General features: G+C 62.1%; 1 protein-coding gene across 1 annotated transcript; it reads left to right on the top strand.

The window, feature by feature from the left end:
* The first annotated feature begins 1,620 nt into the window (after positions 1–1,620).
* Positions 1,621–9,073, top strand: LOC133213470 (ATP-sensitive inward rectifier potassium channel 10). The gene is made up of 2 exons (XM_061355686.1): positions 1,621–1,757; positions 7,910–9,073. The coding sequence occupies exon 2, from the start codon at positions 7,910–7,912 to the stop codon at positions 9,050–9,052; it is 1,143 nt and encodes a 380-aa protein (XP_061211670.1). The 5' UTR covers positions 1,621–1,757; the 3' UTR covers positions 9,053–9,073.

Genomic DNA, 9,073 nt, shown 5'->3' with positions numbered 1-9,073 from the left:
CCCCCAACGGGAACGCCCCCCATCCCCCCCCCCCCTCAACGTCCGCCGCCGCCGTTGCCGGGGAACCGGGAGTGCGCGGCTAAAAATACCGAGCAGCTGCCGCCCCGCCCCCCCCCGCGGCCCCGCCCCCCCCCGGGTGAGTTCACCCGAGCGTGACACCGGGACCGACACCGGCCCCGACCCCATCACCGACAGTGACCCCCCCATCACCGGCCCTGACCCCATCACCAGCCCTGAACCCCCCCCATCACCTGTCCTGACCCCCATTACTGGTGCTGCCCCCCTCCATCACCAGCCCTGAACCCCCTCATCACTGGCCCTGACCCCCATCACCGGTCCTGACCCCCATTACTGGTGCTGCCCCCCCCATCACCGGTCCTGACCCCCCCATCACCGGTCCTGACCCCCATCACTGGTGCTGACCCCCCCATCACCGGTCCTGACCCTATCACCAGGCCTGAAACCCCCCCATCACTGGTCCTGACCCCCAACATCGGTCCTGGACCCCAACACTGGCACTGACCCCCCCCATTAGCCCAGACTCCCCGTTCCTGGTCCTGACCCCATTACCACCCCTGAACCCCCCCATCACTGGTCCTGACCCCCATTACTGGTGCTGACACCCCCATCACCGGCCTTGACCCCCCCCATCACCAGCCCTGACTCCCCCAATACTGGCCCTGACCCCCAACACCGGCCCTGACCCCCCCCTCATTAGCCCAGACTCCCCATGACTGATCCTGACCCCCATCACCACCCCAATCCCCGTCATTGGCCCTGCCCCCCCCATCACCGGCCCTGCCCCCCCCCAACACCAGCCCTGACCCCCCCTTACTAGCCCAGACTCCCCATGACTGGTCCTGACCCTATCACCAGCCCTGACCCCCGTCACTGGTGCTGACCCCCCCATCACTGACCCTGACTGCCCCCAGTCACTGGCCCTGACCCCCATCACCGGCCCTGACCCCCTCCATCACCAGCCTTGACCCCCAACACTAAACCTGACCCCCCCATCACTAGCCCAGACTCCCCCATCACTGGTCCTGACCCCCCCCATCCCCAGCCCTGACCCCCATCACTGGTGCTGACACCCCCAACACCAGTCTTGACCCCCTCCATCACCAGCCCTGACCCCCAACACCGGTCCTGCCCCCCCCATCACCGGCACTGACCCCCCCATCACTAGCCCAGACTCCCCCATCACTGGTCCTGACCCCCCCCATCCCCATCCCTGACCCCCATCACTCTCCAGGGCTCCGTGCTCACCCCCCCCCCCCATAGGTGCTCAACCCCATCCCCATCCCCACCCCATTCCCCCCCCCGGACCCTCCCTGCTCCCATCCCGTCCCCCCCCCCCCCCCCGGGGGCAGACAAAGCCGCTTTGTGCCCTGCCCGGGAACAGCGGGGGCCTTGTGCGGGGCCACGGACCCAGGGACCGCCCCCCCCCCCCCCCCCGTGGGGCTGCGTCCTCCGTGACCCCCCCCCGCTGCCTCCGGTGCCCGTGGGTACGGGCGGGTCCGTGCCCCCCCCCCCGCCGGTAACGTGACCGGCTCCTTTTCCACCCCATTAACCCCCGGCCCGCCCCCACCCGCCCCTCCCCGCCCCCCCCCACCCCCCCCACCCCCCCCCCCCCGCCGCCGGTGCCCGCCCGGGGGGGGCCCGTCCCGCCGCCGGCCCCGCCGAGCCATAAAGCCCATGGGGGGAGGCGGCGGCTGAGCGCGGCCGGACCCCGGAGCCTGGGGCCGTCCCCGAGCAAGGTAAAGGCGGAGGGGGGGGGGGGGTACGGGGGTCCCCGATCCCCCCCCGGGGCACCCCGAGGGCTGCGGGCACCGGCGGGGCCATGGGAGCGGTCCCGGTCCCGGTCCCGGTCCCGGTCCCATCAGCCCTGCCCCGGGGGCTCCTGTCCCCATCATGGCCCTATAGGGGCTGCATCCCCGACCCCACATCCCTGTGTCCCTGCCCCACCGTGTCCCATGGCCCTTACCCCGCACACCCCCACAATCCCGGGTCCCCACATCCCCAGGTCCCCACTGTATCCCCTGTCCCTGTATCCCCATATCCCCATTCTGCACATCCCCAAGGCCACGTATCCCTATGTCCCCATATCCCGTATCCCTATGTCCCTGTATCCCCATGTCCTCATGTCCCTGTGTCTGTGTGTCATGTATCTCCATACCCCCATGTCCTATATCCCCATGTTCTCATGTCCTGTATCCCTATCTTCCCACATCCCTGTATCTCATAACCCCATATCCCCATGTCCCATATCCCCATGTCCCCATATCTCCATGTCCTGTATCCCCATGTCCTGTATCCCCATGTCCCCATGTTCCCATATCCCCATGTTTCATACCCCCATATCCCCATGTCCTGCATCCCCATGTCCTGTATCCCCATGTCCCCATATCTCCATGTCCCGTATCCCTATGTCCCCATATCCCTATGTCCTATATCCCCATGTCCCCACATCCCCATGTCTTATACCCCCATATCCCCATGTCCCGTATCCCCATGTCCCCATATCCCCATATCTCATACCCCCAAATCCCCATGTCCTGTATCCCCATGTCCCATATCTCCATGTCCCATATCCCCATGTCCCCATATCCCTATGTTCTCATGTCCCATATCCCCATGTTCTCATGTCCTGTATCCCTATGTCCCCATATCCCCATGTCCCCATATCCCTATGTTCTCATGTCCCATATCCCCATGTCCCATATCCCCATGTTCCCATATCCCTATGTTCTCATGTCCCATATCCCCATGTCCCCATATCCCCATGTCCCGTATCCCCATGTCCTATACCCCCATGTTCTCATGTCCTGTATCCCTATCCCCACATCCCCATGTCCCATATCCCCACGTCCCTATGTGTCACCTATCCCCGTACCCCCATGTCCCTCCTCCCTGCAGATGGGGGTCACAGCCCCCTCTGGCCGTGCCCACCCAACCCTTGGGATGTCCCCACAATCCAGCGTGAGGCCTGAGGCCCCGGGGAGGGACCCTGGTGCTGGGGGGGGTTCAGCCCCCTTTGGGTTAGAGGGTCCACTGGGATGGGACATGGGTTATCCCAGTGGGGTTATCCTGGATGGGGGTTACCCAGGTTACCCCTATGTGGGTTATCCTGGATGGGGGTTATCCTGGATGGGGGTTACCTAGGTTACCCCTATGTGGGTTATCCTGGATGTGGTTGTCCGGGTGTGGGTTACCCAAGTTATCCCAGTGGGGGTTATCCTGGATGTGGGTTATCCCAGATATAGGTTACCCAGGTTATGGGTTATCCCTTATGTGGGTTATCCTGGATGTGGGTTATCCTGGTTTGCGCTATCCCAGATATGGGTTGTCCCAGTGTGGGTTTATCCTAGTGTGGGTTATCCCAGATATAGGTTACCCAGGTTATGGGTTATCCCTTGTGTGGGTTATCCTGGATGTGGGTTATCCTGGTTTGCGCTATCCCAGATATGGGTTGTCCCAGTGTGGGTTTATCCTAGTGTGGGCTATCCCAGATATAGGTTACCCAGGTTATGGGTTATCCCTTATGTGGGTTATCCTGGTTTGCGCTATCCCAGATATGGGTTGTCCCAGTGTGGGTTTATCCCAGTGTGGGTTATCCCAATGTGGGTTATCCCAATGTGGGTTTATCCCAATGTGGGTTACCCCAGTGTGGGTTATTTTACCCCACTGTGGGTTATTTTACCCCAGTGTGGGTTATTTTACCCCAGTGTGGGTTATCCCTGCTATGGGTTAATGGGGCTGTGGTTTACCCCAGCTCTGGTTTAGCGGGGCCGGTTTAACCGGGCCGGATCTCAATGGGGCCGCGGTCACCGGTGCTGGTGCCAGGAGCAGCTCCTCCGATGGCTCCAAGGGCTGAGCCGTGGGGCCCCCGCCACCCTTATCGGCCCCATCGCAGCGCCGGCGCCGCGGGCTCCCATGGGAGACCCCTGGGGAGACGTTGTCCATGGCCTGCCCCGGTGATGGGCACCCCCAAATCATCGCTTTGGGGTCACCCAATGGGGGGGGATGGATATGGGGGACAGGTCCCATCGCCCCCATGGCCGGGTCTGGGGGTGCTGCGCCCCATAGCAGGTCCCATCTGCAGCCCCACGGCGGTGAGGATGAGGAGGATGAGGAAGGTGCGGGGGGGTACAGGGGGTGGCAGCGGGGGGCGCGGGCCCTGCATGTTAACCAGGAGCCTCCTCAAAGCTCCTTTGTGCCCTTCCAGCTCCATTGAGGCCTCTTGGCCAGGGCACACAATGGCCCCACTGTCCCCGGCCCCATCCCCCCATGCGCTGCCGCCCCACATCCCCCCCCTCACCCCACAACGGGACCTGCCCCATAGCAGGACCCCCCCTAACCCCCTCCCTCCCCAATGTTGTGTGTATGGGGGTCCCATCCCCAATATCCCCAGTGCCACCAGTGCTCAGCGCCCCAGTTTGCGATGGGGCCGGTGCTGGCCGGGAGCCGATGCGGTTGGCACCGCGCGGGTACGGGCACGGTGCCCATGGTGCTGGTGCCAAAGGGACGCGGTGAGGAGGGGGGGGGACGGACGGACGTGTCCCCAAGGCCCACATTGGACCCCCCAAGTGGGGCTGGGCCCCCCCCCATCACCACCCGGAGGCAGGGGCCCTTGGTTAATGGGTAACCGGAGAGCGGTCACCGGGAGCGGCCGGTTGTGGCTGTGCCCGCGGGCACCGGGAACAAGCCCCAGCTTGTCACCAACCGTGTCCAGCACGGGAGCCTGGCCGGGGGCAGCGGGGCCGCAGTGACCCCGACAGCGAGGGGACACCCATGGGGGGGTGTGGGGGGCACAGAGAGGGGTGCGGAGGGGGGGGTGAAGGAACCCCAATGGTGGATGGTGGGGGGGTGGAAAAGCTCCAAAGAGGGTGCAGGGACCCCATAGAGGTTGCAGGGCCCCCAAAGAGGGTGCAGGGACCCCATAGAGGATGCAGGGACCCTAAAGAGGATGCAGGACCCAAAGTGGGATGCAGGGACCTCAAAGAGGGTGCAGGGACCCCATAGAGGATGCAGGGACTCCTTAGAGGATGCAAGACCCAAAGTGGGTTGCAGGGACCCCATAGAGGATGCAGGACCCAAGGTGGGATGCAGGGACTCCATAGAGGATGCAGGAACCAAAGTGGGATGCAGGGACCCCATAGAGAGTGCAGGGACCCCATAGAGGATGCAGGGACCCCATAGAGGATGCAGGGACCCCAAAGAGGATGCAGGGACCCCAAAGAGGATGCAGGACCCAAAGTGGGATGCAGGGACCCCATAGAGGATGCAGGACCCAAAGTGGGATGCAGGGACCCCACAGAGGATGCAGGAACCAAGGTGGGATGCAGGACCCAAAGAGGGTGCAGGGACCCCATAGAGGATGCAGGGACCCCAAAGAGGATGCAGGACCCAAAGTGGGATGCAGGGACCCCATAGAGGATGCAGGACCCAAAGTGGGATGCAGGGACCCCATAGAGGATGCAGGACCCAAAGTGGGATGCAGGGACCTCAAAGAGGGTGCAGAGACCCCATAGAGGATGCAGGGACCCCAAAGTGGGATACAGGGACCTCAAAGAGGGTGCAGGGACCCCATAGAGGATGCAGGGACCCCATAGAGGATGCAGGACCCAAAGTGGGATGCAGGGAACCCAAAGTGGGATGCAGGGACCCCATAGAGGATGCAGGACCCAAAGTGAGATGCAGGGACCTCAAAGAGGGTGCAGAGACCCCATAGAGGATGCAGTGATGCCAAAGAGGATGCAGGGACCCCAATGTGGGATGCAGGGACCCCAAAGAGGGTGCAGAGACCCCATAGGAGGTGTCTATTTTGCCCCATAGAAGAGGGCAGAGGGATCCCAGAGGAGCAGAAGGACTTTGGGGGTGCCGCGCCCCCAGCCCGGGATGTGCCGGTGCCTGTCACTGCCTGCCATGGGCAGAGCTTTGGGGACCGGGCGGCACCGGGCTCCCGGTGTCCATGGGGAGGGGGGCACCGCGTCCCCGGTGCGCCCCGGGCAGGGCCCGGTGCCAGGCGGGATGTGCCACAGCCGGGACGGTGCCACCAGGTCCCCGTGTCCCCGGCTCGGTGCCGCGGCGGAAACGGTGCGGGGCCAAACGCTGGCGGGGGCTGAAAGGCCCCTTCTGTGCCCGCGGCCCGGCCGGGGACAACGGGGACGGAAACGCGGCTGGCGCCGGCACCAGCCGTTTGTCAGCGCCATTCATCCCCCCCTTCCTCTTCCTCCCGGGCGGGCAGGGAGCCGTGGACCCCCCGTGCGATGGGGAGGGATGGGGGGAGCTGCCGGGAGCAGGGAGGACTTGGGAGCGGGATGCGCAGCGGGATGGATGGGCAGGTGCACGGAGGGATGGGAGCTCCGGTGGATGCAGGGACGCGCACAGGGATGGATCCATCCCTGCTCTCTATCTCCTCCATCTGTCAAGTCTCACCCATCCATCCTTCTCCATCCATTCCAGCCGCTCTGTCTCTCCACCCACCCATTCCTCTTCTCCATCCGTCCTCTCCATCCATCTGTCCTTCTCCATCTCTTTTTCCATCCCGCTTCCACCCATCCCTCATTTATCTCATTCCTCCATCCTTCCTCACCCCTCTTCCCAGCTGTTGCTTCTCTCCATCTATCCATCCATCCACCCACCCACCCATCCATCCATCCATCCACCCATCCATCATATATCCATCCTTCCATCCATCCATCCATCCATCCATCCATCCATCCATCCATCTCCACCATCCACCCACCCATTCCTCTTCTCTATCCATCCTTCTCCATCCATCTTCTCTATCTTATTCTATTTTCTCCAGGTGTCCATCCACCCATCCTTCTCCATCTGTATTCCCACCTTCTCTCCATCCACCCATTCCTCTTCTCCATCCATCCTCTAACTCCTCCATGTGTCAGTATTATCCATCCTTCATCCATCCACCCATCCTTCTCCATCTCTATTCTCCATCTATCTTCTTAGCCATCCCTTCCATCCATTCACCCATTTCTCTTCTCCCTCCATCCTCTACCTTCTCCATATATCAGTCTTACCCATCCTTCTTCTCCATCCATCCTCTACCTTCTCTATGTGTCAGTATTATCCATCCTTCTTCTCCGTCCATCCACCCATTCTTCTCCATTCGTCTTCTCAGCCATTCCTTCCATCTGTTCCTCTTCCCTATCCATCCTCTACCTCCTACATATATCAGTCTTACCCATCCTTCTTCTCCATCCATCCTCTGCCTTCTCTATGTGTCAGTCTTATCCATCCTTCTTCTCCATCCACCCACTCATCCTTCTCCATCCATCTTCTCAGCCATTCCTTCCATCCATTCCTCTTCTCCATCCATACATCCTCTACCTCCTTCATGTCAGTCTTATCCATTCCTCTTCTCCATCCATCCTCTACTTCCTCCATGTCAGTCTTAACCATTCTTCTCCCTCCCTATTCTCCATCCATCTTCTCAGCCATTCCTTCCATCCATGCGTCTTCTCCATCCATTCCTCTTCTCCATCCATCCTCTACCTCCTCCCTGTGTCAGTCTTATCCATCCTTCTCCATCCCTATTCTCCATCCATCCTCTCAGCCATTCCTTCTCTCCATCCACCCATTCTTCTCCATCCCTATTCTCCATCCATCTTCTCAGCCATTCCTTCCACCCATTCCTCTTCTTCATCCATCCTCTACCTCCTACATGTGTCAGTCTTATCCATTCTTCTTCTCCATCTATCCTCTACCTCCTCCATGTGTCAGTGTTATCCATCCTTCTCCATCCCTATTCTCCATCCATCTTCTCAGCCATTCCTTCCACCCATTCCTCTTCTCCATCCATCCTCTCCCTCCTCCCTGTCTCACTCTTATCCCTCCTCCTCCACCCATCCCCTCGTCCCTCCTCACGTCCCATCCCCTCTTGCAGATGACGTCCTCCACCAAGGTGTTCTACAGCCAGACCACGCAGACCGAGAGCCGCCCGCTCATGGGCGCGGGGCTGCGCCGGCGCCGCGTCATGACCAAGGACGGCCGCAGCAACGTGCGCATGGAGCACATCGCCGACAAGCGCTTCCTGTACCTCAAGGACCTGTGGACCACCTTCATCGACATGCAATGGCGCTACAAGCTCGTCCTCTTCTCCGCCACCTTCGCCGGCACCTGGTTCGCCTTCGGTGTCGTGTGGTACCTGGTGGCCGTGGCCCACGGGGACCTGCTGGAGTTCGAGCCGCCGGCCAACCACACGCCGTGCGTGATGCAGGTGCACACCCTCACCGGCGCCTTCCTCTTCTCCCTCGAGTCCCAGACCACCATCGGCTACGGGTTCCGGTACATCAGCGAGGAGTGCCCGCTGGCCATCGTGCTGCTCATCACCCAGCTCGTCCTCACCACCATCATGGAGATCTTCATCACCGGCACCTTCTTAGCCAAGATCGCCCGACCCAAGAAACGCGCCGAGACCATCCGCTTCAGCCAGCACGCCGTGGTGGCGCAGCACGACGGCAAGACCTGCCTCATGATCCGCGTGGCCAACATGCGCAAGAGCCTCCTCATCGGTTGCCAAGTGACGGGCAAGCTCCTCCAGACCCACCTCACCAAGGAGGGCGAGAGCGTCCACCTCAACCAGCTCAACGTGGACTTCCAGGTGGACACATCCTCGGACAGCCCCTTCCTCATCCTGCCCCTCACCTTCTACCACGTCCTGGATGAGGGCAGCCCCTTGCGGGACGTGGCGCTGCGCTCGGGTGAAGGCGACTTCGAGCTCGTGGTGATCCTCAGCGGCACCGTGGAGTCCACCAGCGCCACGTGCCAGGTCCGCACCTCCTACCTGCCCGAGGAGATCCTGTGGGGCTACGAGTTCACGCCGGCCATCTCGCTCTCGGCCAGCGGCAAGTACGTGGCCGACTTCAGCCTCTTCGACCGCGTGGTGGAGGCGCCGGCGCCGCGCGGCCCCCGAGAGCCCCCCCGCTTCGGAGACCCCGAGAAGGTGAAGTTGGAGGAGTCCCTGCGGGAAGCGGCCGAGCGGGAGCGGGAGGGAGCAGGGCTCAGCGTGCGCATCAGCAACGTCTGAGGGTGCTGGGTATGGAGGTGG

This window comes from Neopsephotus bourkii, unplaced genomic scaffold, assembly GCF_033783945.1.
Source record: "Neopsephotus bourkii isolate Nb327-2 ecotype Australia unplaced genomic scaffold, CSIRO-AGI_Nbou_v1 NB_830, whole genome shotgun sequence".
Classification (NCBI taxonomy): Eukaryota; Metazoa; Chordata; class Aves; order Psittaciformes; family Psittacidae; genus Neopsephotus; species Neopsephotus bourkii.
Note: the sequence above shows the minus strand (reverse complement) of the source record. Positions and strands in the feature narration are given on the sequence as shown.

Excerpts from the sequence above, each read along its gene's own strand:
- LOC133213470 (XM_061355686.1), top strand. The coding sequence starts at position 7,910 with ATGACGTCCTCCACCAAGGTGTTCTACAGCCAGACCACGCAGACCGAG.